Source organism: Pristis pectinata, chromosome 20, assembly GCF_009764475.1.
Source record: "Pristis pectinata isolate sPriPec2 chromosome 20, sPriPec2.1.pri, whole genome shotgun sequence".
NCBI lineage: Eukaryota > Metazoa > Chordata > Chondrichthyes > Rhinopristiformes > Pristidae > Pristis > Pristis pectinata.
In genome coordinates, this window is record NC_067424.1 from 9710293 (window position 1) to 9729384 (window position 19092).

General features: G+C 41.7%; 1 protein-coding gene across 2 annotated transcripts in view; it reads right to left on the reverse strand.

Moving 5' to 3' along the window:
- Positions 1 to 19092, reverse strand: part of pik3c2b (phosphatidylinositol-4-phosphate 3-kinase, catalytic subunit type 2 beta) — a 107757-nt gene that overhangs the window by 20665 nt on the left and 68000 nt on the right. For both annotated transcript variants that reach the window (XM_052034876.1, XM_052034875.1), the window contains 6 exons: positions 18302 to 18444; positions 12109 to 12297; positions 8341 to 8434; positions 8009 to 8103; positions 1897 to 2077; positions 1214 to 1321 (listed from right to left, as the gene is read on the reverse strand). In XM_052034876.1, the coding sequence (XP_051890836.1) occupies positions 1214 to 1321; positions 1897 to 2077; positions 8009 to 8103; positions 8341 to 8434; positions 12109 to 12297; positions 18302 to 18444 (810 nt within the window). The remainder of the gene's footprint in view (positions 1 to 1213; positions 1322 to 1896; positions 2078 to 8008; positions 8104 to 8340; positions 8435 to 12108; positions 12298 to 18301; positions 18445 to 19092) is intronic.

Consider the following 19092-nt stretch of genomic DNA (forward strand, 5'->3'; position numbering starts at 1 on the left):
GCAGGGTGATTGCTACAGACAGTGTTAATGAAGTTTCAAAGGCACCCCCCCTTCACTTGTGTGGCAGGCACAGTAGCATAGTGGTTAGCATAATGCTTTACAGCGCCAGCGACTCGGGTTCAAATCTGGCCACTGTCTGTAAGGAGTCTTGTACGTTCTCCCTGTGTCTGTGTGGGTTTCCTCTGGGTGGTCCGGTTTCTTCCCACATTTCAAAGACGTACAGATTAGGAAGTTATGGGCACGCTATGTTGGCGCCGGAAGCGTGGTGACACTTGCGGGCTGCCCCCCAAATCACTATGCAAAAGATGTACTTCACTGTGTTTCGGCGTACATGTGACTAATAAAGAGATCTTATCTTCAGTGATAAGACAGAACAATAAAGGTGTCCCCCTTTAAGGGATGGGCCGTCACCCTTCACCTAACAAACAACCAAGGGCTATACTCAGTGATCCATGTTGGGATTCAATCGTAGATGGCTGCATTCTAGTACACCTTCTTCTCTGGTGAAGATAATTCACGTGCAAGGTTTGACCGAGTGCCAGCAGACTATTAGTCAAAGAGAAGATCCAGTGAGGATTACACTTTGCCAAAATTCACGCAGATGAACTTCCTGGCAGCATTCACTAGACAATGACGCAGGAATCTGAACTCTGTCAAGTTTTTGCAACTCTACATTTAAGATGCTGAGAACAATCACAGTGCCCTTTATCTGCTGTAACGCAATATCAGCAAGTCCAACAGAGATGATTCAGGGCCTGAACAGCTTATTACAGTTTTCCAAGTCATGTTCAATTAAACCCTTTACATCCTCAATAATGATTTTACAGGCTGGGTTGTGTTGAAGACTCCATGGTTATTTAGGCATTGACATATTATAAGCCATTGTACATGCAAACTCCAATGACCTATTCTTGGATCATTGCATTCAGAATAACAAACCAGTCCTCGACACAGAATCGTTGCGTGTATGGTTCTGGCCTGGAACCGATGAGGAGATAATGCTTAGATGTACACTTCCAAAGGGGATGGGGAAAACATGAGGGAGCCAGGCGTGATGGGTCAGATAGACTTCCTGTGGGTGGTACAATTACAATTAACTAAAAAATCCTTGGAAGCTCAAGAAACAGTTTGAAGAAAAACAGAAATGAATACGAGGAGGAAATGATCATACAGAAAATGCAAACTTAAAATAAGTTTACAGAAAAATACGTACCCTTGGATTTACACCTTTGGCTAAAAGACTGGGGTTTAAAGGCAAACGACAGTGATTCTGAAAGCTGAAGAACTGTTGCACTACCTCCATGTTTTCACGCAGAACAGTCTGCAGCAGAGATAAAAGGATTAATGAACTGCATTCAGAATTTCTGTTCTGTTAAATCTGAGGCAGCACACAACACTTCACATCAGTTACAATGCAGAACACGCGTAATCCCCAAGCACGCACACCCCCTTGATTAGATGGTGTCAATGTGGTATTCTAGGAGAGGGGCAACAACCAGTAAGACCAGGAAGGTACAGAGCAAAGAAGATGACCCCAGTTTTATCAGTCAATCCTAATGCATTTCAAGGGGTCTACAACACTGGTCTCATTTCTATCAATGTTTAGTACAAATCAGAACAGCAATGGAATTTGGGGATTTAGCTCAAACATTCTTTTTTTTAAAGTCAGTAAAAATAGAAAAAGAGGTGGCATTGTGACCATGGGGAAATTTAACAGTGGATGGTATTGAACAAATTGAGTATATGGCTCTATTAACCCTTGGTATAATTATCTGGCATGAAGTTAGTGCTCTATAACCCTTCCTGCAAAAGCACAACAAGAAGTCAATACTATATCAACCCTCCATGTACTAAGCTAGAATATGGCAGTGCTACATAGACCCTTTGTGTACTTACCTGGCGAGCGGAGAGAGTAGTGTCTCTGACTTTCTGTGCTATTTTGGCCAGAATTTGAACTAGTTTGGTCTGCTTATCAAACTCCTCCCTCATGCCCTTCCCCACACAGCAAAGCAAGGCCCCGAGAAGATGCTGGTATCGGGCACTGAAGTGGGAATCATTTAACGCATTCTTCAGTAACCTGGAAAGAAATAAAATTATACTCAAGCACCAATAACATTACAAACAGTATAGCACAATTAAACTGAGAAAGTCATGTGATAGTGAATAATGGTTTCACAAATTTGGTTCCATATCCTAAATACTGATTGCTGTTCTATTAATTGCAGCCTAGTGCAGAGTATTTCAAATTTAATGTGCTGTTAACCTGCCATTAAGATTATGGAAAGGTCAACTTGGAGAAGATGTTTCCATCTGAAGACAAGACCAGAATGAGGGTAACCACAGGCATAGGATGGTCACTGACTGATACAATAGAGAATTCAGGAAAATATTTTAGCTACTGGAACTTGCAATCAGAGAGTAGTCAAAGAAAGCTGCATGATGCACTGAAGAAAAAGCTAACCAGACTGAGGGAGAAAGGAATGGAAGGAAATGCCAATACAGTTAGTTGAAGAAATGTGTTTGGAAGCTAATGTAGAGTAGTAACAGCTGCTTGAAGCCAGTGGGCCACGTTGCCACTACTGTTGTAAATACATGGAATAATGTTGAATTTATTCCTGTTTGTCAGTAGCTCCTTATCAAGGACATTTATTACCAGCAGGATAACTATTACAACTACTTTCATCTTCACCAATACAAATCTCAGGTGATAACTCACACCCTGCTCATGAAAGGTCCAACAGAGATTTACTAAGGAGGAATATCAGAAGCTTAGTGAGGTCTAACTTTGATTTTTTTTTTATCTCCACAAAATCTTTTCTGACCTCCATCCAACACGGATCAATCCTTGGCAGCCATTTTCTCCCATTTACTCCCTTTCAAAATCCATTAATTCTGATTTATGCTACGCAACCAACATAGGTGGTTGGAAATTCAGTCTCGTTTGCTTACTGTAAATGTGCACATACAGCAGCAGCTGCACCTTGTCCTGAAGTCAAAGAAAGTGAATTTTGAAAGTGGAGTACAATATGCAGCTGCTGCCACATTGTACGTTTACAATTATCATCGTGTTCTAACTTCTGTACCTAGGACACTCTCACCGTATGCCCCAGTTTAGAATGGGGTGAGAAATCTTTAACTCATTGTGTTCGGCAACACATTTACACACTTTCACAGTCTACAGTACTACCTAGTTTTCCTTCAGTTCTGTTGTATCACTGCAAACTCTGTGTTGCCTGAGGTTTATGTAATCATGAACAAGGCACGCCAATGGCTCTACTTCGTTAGGAGTTTGAGGAGATTTGGTATGTCACCAAGGACTCTTGCAAATTTCTACAGATGTACGGTGGAGAGCATTCTGACTGGTTGCATCACCACCTGGTATGGAGGCTCCAATGTGCAGGATAGAAAGAGGTGGCAGAGGGTTGTAGACTCAGTCAGTTCCATCACAGGCAGAATCTTCCCTGCCATCAAGGACATCTTCAAGAGGCGGTGCCTCAAGGTGGCAGCATCCATCATTAAGGGCCCTCACTATCCAGGACATGCCCTCTTCTCGTTACTACCACCGGGGAGGAGGTACAGGAACCTGAAGACACTCACTCAACACTTCAGGAACAGCTTCTTCCCCTCCGCCATCAGATTTCTTCGTTATTTCTCTTTTGCACTATTTATTTTTGTAACATAGTAATTTTTGTGTCTTTATGTTTTGCACTGTACTGCCACAAAACAATAAATTTCACGACATACGTCAGTGATAACAAACCTGATTCTGCAAGCAGTGGTCAGTATGAGGTTACTACTGAAGTGTGTTACTGTGGGGCTTATAATGTAGCTCTTGCCTACGACTGATATCTTTGGGCTATTAATTCTTTGGAACATTTGCTCTCCACCAAAGTGACTTTGTTTATTCAATGGGTGGAATCACTGTGATATCACCAGAGACAATTGGGGGAAGGGCGGAATTATCTGCCAGTACATTTAATACATCAGCTCCAAGGGCTGGGTTCTTGGTCATGTTTCTATTAGCAAAAGCCAGCTTTTCTAGGGAGGAGACAGAAACTGGGCATCGAAGACCGTATTAGCGCTACTTCCTGCTCTTATACAGAACTTAAAATTTTCATCACCTCTGATGCCAACTTCATCTGGTCTATTATAACCTTCCCCTCTCAAGTTCTCCATCTCGGCTCGTGACTCATATCCATTATAAGTTCTCAGCCAGCCTGACTACACTTCCTCTCACCTCATTCCATTCTGCCGGTTCCAACGCCTCCGTCACATCTGCTCTGACAATGCCACCTTCCACACCAGTGTTTCCGCAATGTTTTCCTTTTCCCTCAATTGTGGTTTCCCCTCCACCATACTTGGCAGATCTCTCAACTGCATTTGCTCCATTTCCTGTACATCTGCTCTCACAACCTTGCCTCCCACCCTGTACATGAATCGGATTCCCTTTGTCCTTCATCTGTCATCTTACCACCCTCCACGTTCAATACAACCCCCACCAAAATTTCTGACACCCAGCAGCAGACACATCTTTCCTTTTCAGTATTCTGAAGAGACCATTCCCTCTATAATGCTCTGGACCACTCTCCCATCTCCAGCAACACCTACTCCCCTTCTCCTTAGACTTCAGGAGATACCTGCCCTTCCCATCAGCCAGGAACCCAAACAATTCTTCCAGGTGAAGCGGAGTTTTATTCATACTTACTTCAATTTAGTAATCTGCATTCAGCACTCACAATTTGGTCTCCCCTACATTGGGGGAAAATTAAATGCAGATGAGGTGACCACTTTGATGAACACCTCCATTTAGTCTGCAAGGGTAACCTAGTGCTTCCAATTGACTTTCACTCCATCCCACTCCTACTTTGGGCCTCCTACGCTGCTCCAATAAATTTTGCCGTAAGTGAGGAATAGAACCTCATCTTACAAGTCTGTGTATTACAGCCAGAGTGTCATGGGGAGATACAGCACAGAAACAAGCTCTTCAACCCACCGAGTCCATGCCAACCATCAAGCACCCATTTTTATATGAATCCTTCCCCAACCCATTTTTATTCTTTCCAGATTCCCATCAGGTTACCTCAGACTCTACCGCCTACCTGTATACTAGGGGCAATTTACAGTTGCCAATTAACCTACTATTCAGCATATTTTTGGAACGTGGGAGGAAACCAGAGAATGTGGAGGAAACCCACACAGAGACACTGAACGTGCAAACTCCGCACAGACAGTACCAGAGGTTGGATCAAACCCAGGTCACTGGAGCAATGAGGCAGCAGCTCTACTAGCTGTACCATTGTGCCCCCTTCAAGACTCTGTATTTAATTCAGAAATTTCAAACAAACGATCAACCAGTCCAAATCTATTACATTTCCAACTTTTTTTTGTTCTATTCTCGTAATTTCTGCTTTTAATCATCTCCTCCAGTTTAAACTCCCTCAGCTGTACCTTCACTGCCAGCACTGCCACCACTCATGTCATTCAACCTCCCTCAATCCCCACCCTATAAAGATCTTCCCTTACCTTTTCTGAACTCCCCATTGCTTTGTCCGAAACTTAAAACTCGTTTCACTTTTAGCTTTTTCCCCACTTCTGATAAAAGATCATCAACCTCAGCTCAGATAGATGTCTTGGTTAGCATGGAAGAGTTGGGCCAAAGGGCCTGTATAATTCTGTGACTCTACAACCTGAAACTTTAACCCCAGTATCCTCTCCACAGATACCAGCTGATTTGCTGAGTATTGCCAACATCTTCTGACAAATCACCAGCATTTGCAGTAGTTTGCCTTTGAAACAATTTGTTTTCGTGATTTTATCTAAGGGATGAATATCAGCCAGGACACTGATAAGAATCTCTCTGGTTGACTTTGGAATACTGCCATGGAAATTTTCACATGCACCATGAGGGCACATGGAGTGTCTGTTTAAACTTACATGGGATGTTACGCAAATGCAAGCATGAAGTATTTCTCATGGAGACTTGGCGAACACTGCATGTACCCCGAGGTCCACGTGCAGGAGGAATAACATTTGACTGCACTTTGCATAGCACTCTGAGTACTCCTGTCTTTCACATTACACCGGGTGTTTTTTTTAAAAAAAAGTTTATCAAGTAATTTGTGTCCTACTTCTACTAAAGGCAGCTCAGCAACCATTCTTGAGGAAAAGGCTTCCAAAACTCGCTGCATTTGATTTAGACGTCACCATTTTCTACTGTAGCTGGTAGCAAACACAAATAAAACCAGGCAAGGTTACGTTAAAAATAGCCTGAGATGCTTAAATTCTGAAACACTAACGAAACTGGTTAAAGCATTCTCCCTTAAAGTCCATGCAACAACTGATCAAAACTTTTTGTTCCAATTCTTGGAAAATATATTATCATATTGTCAAGAACATAAAAGCGTCCTTGTTAAATTGGGGCTAGTTCGGAATTAATTTGGCCTTGAAGCGTAGGACATACATTATCATCTACATTCTTTTAACATGCTTTGAAACCTGGACCCTTTCACAAAATGAATCACGTATAGGTGTCAGCAGCTCAAAGTAGGAAGGCTCAGGTATTCATTTTCTACCTTTGTCTTAAGTACATATTCCATTCTCTACTTAAGCTCTGTTAAATTGTCAAAATATCAGCCAAAAAAATTTTTCTTTTCCCTTCCTGGTTTGGCGTCTGCGAGAATTCTTTTAATACTCAGCCAAGTCAATGACATCATGGCTGCTGAATGCCAGGAATCTCTGTGTTTGACACAAGTAGATGTTGGTAGTATGGAAGTCCGCACCACAGCTTTCTGAGGGCTTTGTTCTGAGTTAAGCACTGTTACTTTGCCACTGACTCAAAAATTTAGGCAAGTAAGACAGCCTCAGGAGATGTGTAGCAGTGGGAAAGGAATCACATACAATCAACAAGTACACCTAACATTGCCCGGATGGGGTTTTGATGTTTCCAATTCATTACTCAAATATCCTGCCGGCTTATAAGACTTCCAACCATTTTGGGAATTTACAAGGTACTGCCCAGTTTGGCAAACAATGACTCTCTGCTGAGTGGCAACCTTGCCCATTAACACCTGGTGCACAGATGCTGCTTCCAGTTGGTGAGCAATGCTAAAGCAGAAGGATGGAAATGAGGAGTTCAAGGTACACCACCAAATGGGCACTACAGTTCTGATTGAAGGTATTCCTTCAGAGACAGATTAAATGGCAGCCACTACAGTTTTAAGGATGGAGTGGCTCAAACAAACAAAAAAATCATAGTATAGCAAAATTAACATTCAACAACGAAGGAATCATAATTCTGAACACAAGCCAAATTACAATCTACATCACTGTTCATTAATGAGCTTGATTCATGACTGGGCATCATAGTTAGAGTGGAGCTTCAGCCCATTATAAGACGGGTTACTGGTTCCAGGGGCAGCACTGTACACCTTCACATCATGGCAAATAAAAACGCACATTATATTGATTGCACAGACAAAGCATTAAATCAATGTGCAAGGTGCAGCAATCAAGAGGTTTAGAGGAACTGAGGTCACATCAAATATCCATTGGATTTAAGAAAGAGTTCGGCAGCTACCAGCCTCAGTCACTGTTTGCATGGGAGGAATTTGGATAAGTGCAACACTGGAATTTACTTCAGTACTCCCCACTACCTGCTATCCCACCATCATAACATTGCTGACCAAATGCAAAAGCTCCTCGTTGTCCCAAAATCAATGGTTATTCACTACCTCCAATTGTCCCATTTCTATTGTTAAAATGGAACATTTCTCTTGAGGAATAGGCCCTGTACGTCACTGGCGACGCGAGGGCAGCCCACAACCAACTAACTCAGAAGTGCTGAACCATTGGAGAATGTACAATCTCCCCAAATCAAAAATCACATGAACCGGAGAGAAGTCAGGAAGCTTCTTTAAAAGTCCAGAAGCAGCCTAAAAGTATACGTCTTTGTGTTTGTATCAATTCTGGCCAAAATGTGGTAGATTGTAGAGACATTCAACTTACGCACCAGTAGAGATAATGAGCAATTTTCACATCACAGATGGCTCTCCGCAGCAGGAACCTCACCAGGGGGCTGTCCAAGTAACACTCAAACTTCAGGGCCTGCAAGACGTAAAAGCACAGATCTCAGAAGTACTTCAAAATGACTCCTTCTGTAGCCACAGAGACAAGAGACTGAAAATGCTGGACTCTTGAGCAACAATTGGGTTAAGCAGCATCTGGGGGGGGGGGGGGGGGGGCGGGGAGGAATTGTCTACATTTTGGGTCAAAACCCTGCATCAGTCCTGTAAATAAATTTTACTTGCACAGATTTTCAAATTAATATTGTAAGATACTCACTTGTACTAACTGAGGTAGAAAATCCACAAGTTCAGATGTGGACATGGTGTCCATCCACTGCACTGCAGTGCGGCGAAGCTCTTGATCAGGGAACCTACATAAAACAGTCAAGGAATCAACGTTGTGGCTTGGCTGCATTTAGCGCAATCTTTAACTGGCACTAATCTTGTATGAACTGGGCTTGTACTTCCTCAAGTGTAAATGTTTTCGGATGATTTGAATGGATGGCTAAGATTGATTCAAAGATCTGACTATCAAAGAAGACGCCTACATTAGACTTGTTTATTGACAACAGCTCTGCCTTCAGTACTATAATTCCAAGCAAACTCATCACCAAACTCCAACACCTGGGACTCAACACCTCCCTCTGCAACTGAATCCTTGACTTCCTGACAAACAGGCTGCATGGTTAAGATTGATTCAAAGATCTGACTATCAAAGAAGACGCCTACATTAGACTTGTTTATTGACAACAGCTCTGCCTTCAGTACTATAATTCCAAGCAAACTCATCACCAAACTCCAACACCTGGGACTCAACACCTCCCTCTGCAACTGAATCCTTGACTTCCTGACAAACAGGCTGCAATCAGTAAGGGCAGGCAGCAACACCTCCGCCACGATTATTCTCAACACTGGTGCCCACTAATCTGTGTCCCCAGCCCCCTACTCTACTCCCTATACACTCATAACTGCGTGACCAGATTCTGCTCTAACTCCATCTACAAGTTTGCAGATGATACCGCCGTAGTGGGCCGTATCTCAAATAACGACAAGTCGGAGTACACGAAGGAGACAGAGAGCATAGTAACATGGTGTTATGACAACAACCTTTCCCCTCAATGTCAGCAAAACAACAGAGTTGGTCATTGACTTCAGGAAGGGGGGGCGGTGCACATGCTCCTGTCTACATCAACGATACTGAGGTTGAGAGGGTTGAGAGCTTCAAGTTCCTAGCAGTGAACATCACTAACAGTCTGTTCTGGTCCAACTAGGTAGAAGCCACGGCCGAGAAAGCTTACCTACGCCTCTACTTCCTCAGTAGGCTAAAGAAATTTGGCACGTCCCTGTCAACCCTCACCAATTTTTATCAATGCACCGTAGAAAGCATCCTACTTGGATGCATCATGGCTTGGTATGGCAACAACTCTGTCCGTGACTGCAAAAAACTGCAGAGAGTTGTGGACACAGCTCAGCATATCATGGAAACCAGCCTCTCCTCCATGGACTCTGTCTACACTTCTTGCTGCCTCAGTAAAGCAGCCAGCAAAATCAAAGGCCCCATCCACCCCAGACATTCTCTCTTCTCCCCTCTCCCATCGGGCAGAAGATACAAAAGCCTGAAAACATGTACCACTAGGCTCAAGGACAGCTTCTATCCCACTGTTATAAGACTACTGAATGGTTCCCTAGAACGATAAGATGGACTCTTGACCTCTCAATCTACCACGTTATGACCTTGAACTTTATTGTCCGCCTGAACTGCACTCTCTGTAGCTGTTACACTTTATTTTGTATTCTGTTATTGTTTTACCTCAATGCACTGTGTAATGAATTGATCTGTATGAATGGTATGCAAGGCAAATTTTTCCACTGTACCCCAGTACATGTGGCAATAATAAGCCAACTCCAATTCCATCTAAAAAGAGGTGGTTTCCTTTAGTGGGACAGTCCAGGGCAAAGAGGCAGAACTTTTCAATTATATAAAAGCTATTAAGGGCAAAATCAGGAAGCACTCATTTCACGCAGTAGTTATAGGAAATGAGGAATTTTAACCACTTCCCCGGAAACGTTTAAGATCACTGAAAATTACAAACTGAGATTGACAGAATTTTGTTAGGCTAGGGTATGTCGGAAATGGAAGCAAGAAGGGAGTCAGAAGTGAAGATACAGATCAGCCGTGATCTAATTAAAAACTAGAGAAGGCTTGAGGAGCTTGGCTTTGTCCTGTTCCTATCCTTCTAAAGATAGCCATCCATCTATTTCTACCCCTCAACACCTCATCAATTTTGTAACTTCCTTTTCCAAAAGCATCAACTTCTCATTGAGACAATTTCATTGGAATTTTCAAACCCCTTAAACAACTGTTTCATCCTTTATGAGTGGCTGCTGGCAAGTTATTTGGCCTTGCATGATCATTAATAACAACTGAGACAGTCAGAACATAGTAAAATGTTTCAAGACACTGCAGAGGAATGTTGAGACAAAAACTCCACAGAGAGGTACAAGGACAAGTGACTAAAAGCTTGGGTAAAAAGGATAAGTTTTAAGGAGCACATAGAATTATAGGATTGATATTCCAGAATACAGGACACAGACATTTAAAATAACCACAAACAGCAAGACAAAGGAAGCGGGGAAATGTACAAGGTCAGAACTGAGGAGTGGGGAGATCTCAAAGCAGGATATAGAGGGTCAGAGTGGAAGGTAAGAGTAGGCTGAAAGGAAAAATGAAGGTTGAAACTCTCGTCAACTGGGAGCCAAAGTAGGCATGCACACTCAGGGAGTGCTAATTGTTGGTCACAATCACTCAGCAAGCCAGTGCTGATGTTAATAAACACTTCACGCCTTTCTGCATATGGAAACTATGAATGTGGCCTTAGAGGTCACACTTAATAACAGTTCCATGTATGACCTGACGATTCTTTCAGTTGCCATAGCACCATGACAACTTTTAGCTGCATCATTTGTTAGACAACCTATGTTGTAGGAGGGTTTCACTTCCAACAGCAAGATTTGTTTAAGTTCAGCTGGGACCTTTACCTTGTTGGTACTCAATACTATTGTTAGGAGAGCAGTTTCAGTTCACTCTGCTGCCCAGTACATTTAATGCAAAGGTGAGTTTAGTACTTCATGTGGCTTGTGAAGCCAAACCTTTAACATGACAAATTTAATCGCATAGGGGTACCACAACATTTTATTGCAACTAATCAAAACAAAATTTCCTTTGCACTTCAGCTGAACTTCTCAGAGCAAAAGCTCACATGGGGGAAAGAGGGTAACAGTGTAGATGAGCGGCAGCAGCCACTAATGTAATCTCTTCATTGGAAAGAAGATAACAAGAGGGCTTTGTAACTAGTCAGCGAGCAAGAGAGATAGCAAAGTGAAAAAGATGGTGGGGGAGAAAAGAGAGAAGATGTAATCAAAAAATTGGGATCTTAGGAAAAGAATTCCAGAATGTACACATGCAGTAAATAAATGAGGTAAATAAGACACGTGGCACAAACCAGTAAAAGATAAGCTTAGTACTGGTTATAGGATGGCTTTAATACAGCAACAAAAAAATTATCAAAAGCTGCAATAGAAGCAGAGAATCATAAAAATGTACAGAATGGGGGTGGGAGTGCTATTTGGCCTTGTGTCTTTGCAATAAAAAAAAGGACTAAAGAATAACCTTGCACTCATATGGATGTTCCAAAACAGTTTAAAGCCCAGTTAGCAATGCTTTGTACAATAATGTAGAAAATGCAGCACAATCTGCATACAGTAATGTCACACAAACTTTAAGCAGATAAATGTCCAGATAACCCAAGGCGAAGGATAGATGTTAGCCAGGACACCAGTGAAAAATTCCATGTTCTGAAAGGAGGCAAAGAATCCTTTCAGAAGCCACTAAATACTATTGTGGAGGTTGGGGATGGTAAATTACAATGGATTCATAAACATAACAGATCAAATGGTTCCCAATATTTTTTAAGTGATTGCCCCACCACGATATTTTAGGGCATGAACTTTAATCTTAGTGTGGTAATACTTTTCTAGTACTCACGCAGCGTGGAGTAACCCTAAGGCATCCAGGTGGCTTAGGCAGTTCCACTGTTTGAGCAAGGTGTAGATATCAGGCAGGCAAGCCCACTCCCAGCTGGGGGCACTGGCAAGCACCATCGGCAGGCAGTTGCATTCTGAGTGACAGTAGTATCGTTTCTCCCACAACAGCTTCTTGTCTGCTTCAGTCAGCCTGCAGGGAGGGGGTTGGGGGTGAAGAGAAGCACAGGGGTCAGTAATCAGTGGCAGACATCAAAGACACAACAGAATTACTGCAGGAGGCCAGCTGGCTGTAGATACCCTCAGAGTAACCAGAGAACAGAAGTGTCACCCGAGATACATTCGCTGAGTCTTGTGAGTCAAGGTCAAGCTCATTGCTAGAAATGCTCATACAAGGTTCACACGAAAGGCACCAACTTGAAATCCTGCAAAATGTTATACCAAAGGCCACACTTATCATCAATCAAAGACTGGTCAGAATCTGGCCTGGGAAAAAAGGTAATGAATCAGACCCTCATTCTACCAAATCTATGAGGAGATGATAGTGTGGACAAATAGGCAACTAACAGGAAAGGGAAAGGGAGAGACAGAGAGAGAGCACAAGAAAACAAGGAACGTTTGTGGAAGGAATTCCAGATTTTCAGCCTGAGACAGCCACCAATAATGGAGTTATTAAACCAGGAATGCACCACAGGTCAGAATTGGTGGAGCACAGATCGTAGCCCAGTTACATGGAGCCTAAATGAGACTGTATCTGGAATATTGTGCACAGATCTGCTCTCCATATCCAAGGAAGAATAAACGTACAATAGTGGGAATGCAGTGAACTTCACCAGATGGATTCCTAGAATGGTCTGCTTATCGTACAAGAAGAGATCAAGCAGATGAGGCCTGTACTCCCTGGGAGTTTGGAAGAATGAGAGAGAATCTCACTAAAACTTACAACATTTTCAAAGGGCTTGACAAGGTAGGTGCAGAGTTGATAGTCCCCCTGGCTGGAGTATCTAGAATCAGATGTCATATCTCAAAATAAAGGGTTGGCCACCCAGGACTGAGCCAAGAGGAAATGTCTTCACCCAGAGGTGGAGAGTCTTTAGAATTCATTGCCTGGAGGACTGTGGATGCTCAGTTGCTGAGACAGATTGGTAGATTTTTAAATATAAAGGGAATCAAGGGGTTATTGTAGTGTGGATATGCAGAGGTTAAAATAAAAAAAAGAGGCACAAGGAGCTTAATTGCCTACTTCTGCTCTTTCCTACGTTCTTATCTCATTGGGCTGGAGCATGTTAAGGAAAATATAGATTGTGCCATTGATAGAAACTATACACAGTAAAACTCCAATAATCCACCATATGACTGTTCGGAAATCATGATGATTCAGCATCTGGCTCACAAGCAGCATTTCCCTTCCTCCCCTAAAACTGATTGTTTGCTGGAAATTTTATAATAATACTGTGTAGCATCTAACAAACAAAGGGAATTAAAAGTGTATTATAGTAATAAGAGTAGCAACAACCCATAGTCTGGAAAGTCTGCCTGTCCAGCACCCGAAGTGTGCTGGATTATCAGTTTTACTATCCTCACAGGACACAAAATTCTTAGGTCAGCACTTTTGTATTACATTAATCCGACATTATTTGCAATTCTTTTGTTTTCCTACCCGCCTCCCCCTCCCCCAATTCAGCAAGCAACAAAAACTGTGAAACATTAATATTTTCCGTGAAAGTTTCATCACAGCAACTCTTGCAGGAATAGTACCTCAACAACAAGCAACCTATAAACCTTAACAGTCCCTCTCTGTCAGCTGAACCAACAAGGCAGCAGCAGGACTTAAAAAACAGGAATAAAATATAAAATGCTGGAGAAACTCAACAGATCACTCAGCCTCTGGAAAGAGAAATGGTTCATGTTTCAGGTCTGGGACCCTTCTGTGTGCCCATTTCTCCCAGCTGGAGAATGATACGGGTTTGGAGGGAATATTTAAAATGTGTTGGGAAGGAAGGAAGGAATATGTACAAAGGAAAATTACTTTTATTTTCAAAACTTCTTGAGGGGTAGAAATTTGCAATGGGGGAGGGTGAAAAAAACAGTAGCACGAGATAAACCACCTATTAACCACACCACTAGGTATTTAACTCCATTTTAATCAATGAAATTAAATTTGGGCACTGAGCACAATGGGTGGCCAATCCAATACTACGTTTTCTGCAGCACCTGAGGATTCCTAACCCTTCAATTGTGTAGAGGTACAGTAGTTACAGTAATGATCTAGTTCCAGAGGTTAACTGCTCAAAGCCAACTGATAGCAAGTGATCAAATTAAATATATTGAAAATTTTAGGCTGAAATAGGGACCTTGAGAGCATCCAGACTGCCATTAAAGCCCACTCGTCCTTTAAAGAGAGCTCGACACTCCAGCTCGCTGACCTGCATTTGACTCCAACTGCATGACTGAATCTTAAAACTTACTGACAATGGAGGTTGTCAGGGCAACTAGGTACAGGTAATAACTGCAGCTTTTCCAAGACTATTCTTAGCCAGTGAATGCTACAACTAACAAAATAATAACTTGTCTTCTACCTTGGAAATAGAATCTGAATCCATCCCAGAATCTAAAGAAACAAGGAGTCCAAGAAAGGTAAGAAAAAGAATACAAGGTCTCAATTAACCTGATATACAAAGAGCATTTTTAATCAGAAATTAACAACAAAATAAAACATTGCAAGCTGCTTCTGACACCACAGTCTACTGATCAGATCAATAGCATTTTGTCCCGTGACCTGCGTCCTCTTGTTCAAAGTTCATTTTCTGATGCTTTTTGCTGACTGTCTCTTTTGTGTTGCAACTCAGCAAAAGTCATCTTCTACACTAGAGGGCAGTGTCTTCCACAAAAGTCATCTTCCACACTGGAGGGCAGTCTCTTCCACAGATGTCAACACTGAACAAGAACATACTCCAATTCCCCTGTATGCACCAACAGCAACCATTAGAATACTGACTTATTTTTAGTGCAAACGTTCTGGTTTGAGCAAGGTTAACACCATGGTTTTGCTTGCCTACTGCTGTAGCCTCTCCGAGCATGATCTTCCCAATTCCATTGCGAAAGATATCTGCAGTACAGCTGCTAATTTCGTTTAAAAAAGAGTACATTTCCACATCCCCAACCCTGTTCAACATCTCTAGTTTCCTTGTGACAAGTATGGGTTGATGAAGAGCTCTAGCTTCTCATATGTCAGAGGTATGTAATGCCAGCTAGGGGATACTGCAGAGGATTAAATCAGTTGGCATGTATGAACACTCGATTCCATTCTGTCCTGGGTGAATGGCCACGTCTTTCCCCATTATTCCTGCTTTACAACTGAGATTACACTTCAAAAGCACTCCATTGGTTGCGTATCACTCCAGGACATCTTGAGGCCATGAGAGATGAATCTATTATTCAATCAATTTCACTTTACAATCAAGCATTTAATATATATGTAGGAATAGGTGGAGAGGAACACAGCTGGTGAGCGGTGAGCTGGGCAGTTCTAAAGCTCACGTGTCTGGTCCTTCATTGTTAGTCTCTACCCTATCTGTCAGAAGTTATTGGATTACTCTGCTTCCTTGGCACATTAGAGCTTGATCCAATTACAACCCACAGGGCTACTGCACATACACCTGATCCCATTAGCTATTTTAGTGACTTGCTTCAGCTATTTGATCTCTGAAAAATGATGCTGGGTTTAGTGTATAATTGGGTGCAGCTTCTGGCCAAGGTTTGCCTGGCTACCTGATGGTTAATGCATGCAGCAACTCATCAGAAAAAAAATTACACAATTGCTGCAGAAAAAATGCAGAGTCAGCCAATTGGCCAAGTTACATGATTCATAAAAATATGGGATGACAATCAAAACATAATCCATTATTTTATGGCAATTTACATTTGTAACTCAGAATGTGCAATCAGCAGTTCCTGTGACACAAGGAAGATTAATGTGCATCGTTACTAATCATCACCATTACAATCCATCCAACTCAAGCCCTCTCATAACCACCAAGGCCACTCTGCAAGGAACATTTCACAAAAATAAGGACAGAATTGAAAGTCATATGAACTAACAGAATTACAAGCACAGAAATAGAGTCTCAACATGGAGAAAAGGCCAACCCCTGCACGTCAGCTTTTACCTCTATACAAATTCTTCAAGAAGTTGCAAAGTGATTTATGTGAACAAATAGTGTTAGCTACCTACATCAGTGTGTGGGCACCGAGCAATAATTGTTTGGATGAGGTATCTCAACCTCTTAAGCGATTTCAGAATTTAACCAATTTAAACATGGATGAAGCATAAATATATTACCCTGATAAAATGCGCAAATTAACATTCTGGATGAGATATCTCCTTTAGATAATGACCGGCTAAGCACTTCTAGCATTGTGGGCTCTCAAGTTTGGATGAAAAGGAAGAGTCTATTCTGCACAACAAGGAGCTGAACTGAAGATAGTTACAAAGTAGACATAGTTTATAGGGAGAAAACAGAAAGGCTGTGTTACTTCCAAGCTAATATTAATTGCTCATATGATCATATCTCCACACAATCTAGAAATATTCTGAAGAAAAGAGGTTTAAAAGTTTATAAGATTATGACAGGCATCAAATCAGATTTATCATCACTGACACATGATGTGAAATTTGTTGTTTTGCAGCAGCAGTACAGTGCAAAGACATAAAAATCTATAAATTACAAAAATAAATAAATAGTGCAAAAAAAAAGAACAATGAGGTCATGTTCATGGGTTCATGGATCAGGTAGACAGTCAGAATCTTTTTCCCCAGGTAGAAATGTCAGATACTAGAGGACATGCATTTAAGGTGAGAGGTTGAATGTTCGAAGGAGATGTGTGGGGCAGTTTTTTTAAACGCAGTGCTAGGTACCTGGAACAGGTTGCCAGGGGCAGTGCTGGAAGCAGATATGATAGCAATTTAAGAAGCTATTAGATCAACACACAGATATACAGGGAATGGAGGGATATGGATCACGTACAGGCAGAAGAGAATTAGTTTAATTCAGCATCGCGTCTGGCTATAGACATTGTGGGCTGAAGGGCCTGTTCCTGTGCCGTTCTATGTTCTAAAAATTATTAATTCTGGGGCAAGGAAGGAGTTAAAACTGAACCTCTACTATCTAAACCCAATATAACCACCCCCCCCCTCCACCCAACACTTTTGTAAAAAAGGAAAGGGGAAGGCACAACTGGCTTCTTTGCAGTCTCTCAAACATCATTTGTAATTCTTTACATCGTCAATGGAATGACTGAGTTGCTCTGTTTTCATTCAGATGAATCAAATTTACCATCAACTCAGTGCAGATTGGACGACAACTTATTTAACACATTTGTTTAATCTTTAAGCACAACTTTGAGCTTCCGGTCGCTTGACATTTTAATTTTCCACTCCACCCCCACGGAGCCCACACTGCCCTCAACCTTATACATTGTCGCAATGATACCTGTGAAACAGTAACTCATCTTTTAATTGGACATTTTAAGATTTCCAACATAAACTGCAAGCGCTATAATTGTTCTCCTGCAACCATTTACACCTTCTCTAAAAACATCCCTCGTTTCTTTATTTGTCCATTAGCCTTATACCATCATCCCAGCTCACTCGACCATTTAGGTTCTCCACTCAATCACAGACCTTTCTCCTCAGCTTCCCACCTCACTACCTACTCTTTTCCTTGGTCGAAACTTGTTTTTTTTTTGCACTTGGTTAAAAATTGTAGAACCTCTAACTTTTTCCAGATCCAATACAAGGTCATCAACCCAAAACATCAATGCCGTTTCACTTGCAGTGGATGTTTCACAACCTTCTTACTCCTTCCAACATTTCCTGCTTTAATTGCAAGTGTGGGACTCAAGTTCAAAAAAAAACTGCTTAGGTCCATCTACCATAAGTTTCAGAGAACTCCAAGAAAAAAGATCCTAATTTTAATCAATCAGAATAAATAATTCTTAAAATAGGCTACACAGTTGTGTCATTCCTGCCATGTTCTGTAAACATCTAGATACGAAGGGGCGCATCTACCACTTGAAACACTCTGTTTCATATACACCAAGGCTCCAAGCAGGACTTTGGCAAAGTCAACTTCCAACAGCTGTTCCTTCATTTCCTCACAGAATATCAACAATCATCATCATAACAACATGTTTACCAGAAGAGGGACTTCTTCTGCATCACTTCCTTCAGATGTTTCCTTGACTCATTATCCAGGCTACTGAATTCGTATTTGGGGCTGAATTCTGCTGGAGGAGGTGTCATGAACTTGACTTCAAATGCCGAGGTCGGGAAATCAATCTGTAAATAAAAGGATGAAAGGTCACTGAAGTATTATCCTCTACAGTGCTGACCAAAGATCCAAACAAACAACAAAAATGTTGCAAAAAGTAGTGAAGCAAGTGAACAACCTCACTGCTTTCGGGTTAACAGAGCAGGTGAGTCTGTCACAGATGGTATGGATTTGAGGCAATTGGCTAGAAAAGTCAGATGGGGTACGAGGAGATTTTTTTTGTGAAGAGAGAATTGTTATGGAGTAGAATAAGCAGTCCGAGAATTTGGTGGAAACGGATTCATTCATAAACTTTAAAAGATAAAAAATATTGTAAAGTGAGGTCTGTTAAAGCTTGCATACGTCAAATGTTCATCTTCTGTGTTGTAAATTCCATGTTTAATCTACACCTATTTCAGGTATTAGTCCAGTAACCTTCTTTCAACTGCATCCAACCAATTATATTGGTCCTCAAGCATCAAAGATGCAGAGTAAATGCTAAGTGTGTGTGCTCACTGGCAATGGCCATAGTCAATCTGCATTATGCCCCAAGATCTGCCGTCCATTAAAACTGAATGGCTGGGTGAACAAAGCTCTGCAACTGAAGCAACTATTCACAAGAGTAAATTTGAAAGCTTCCACACCATCTCCCATCCCACAATTAGTTACCAGGTCAG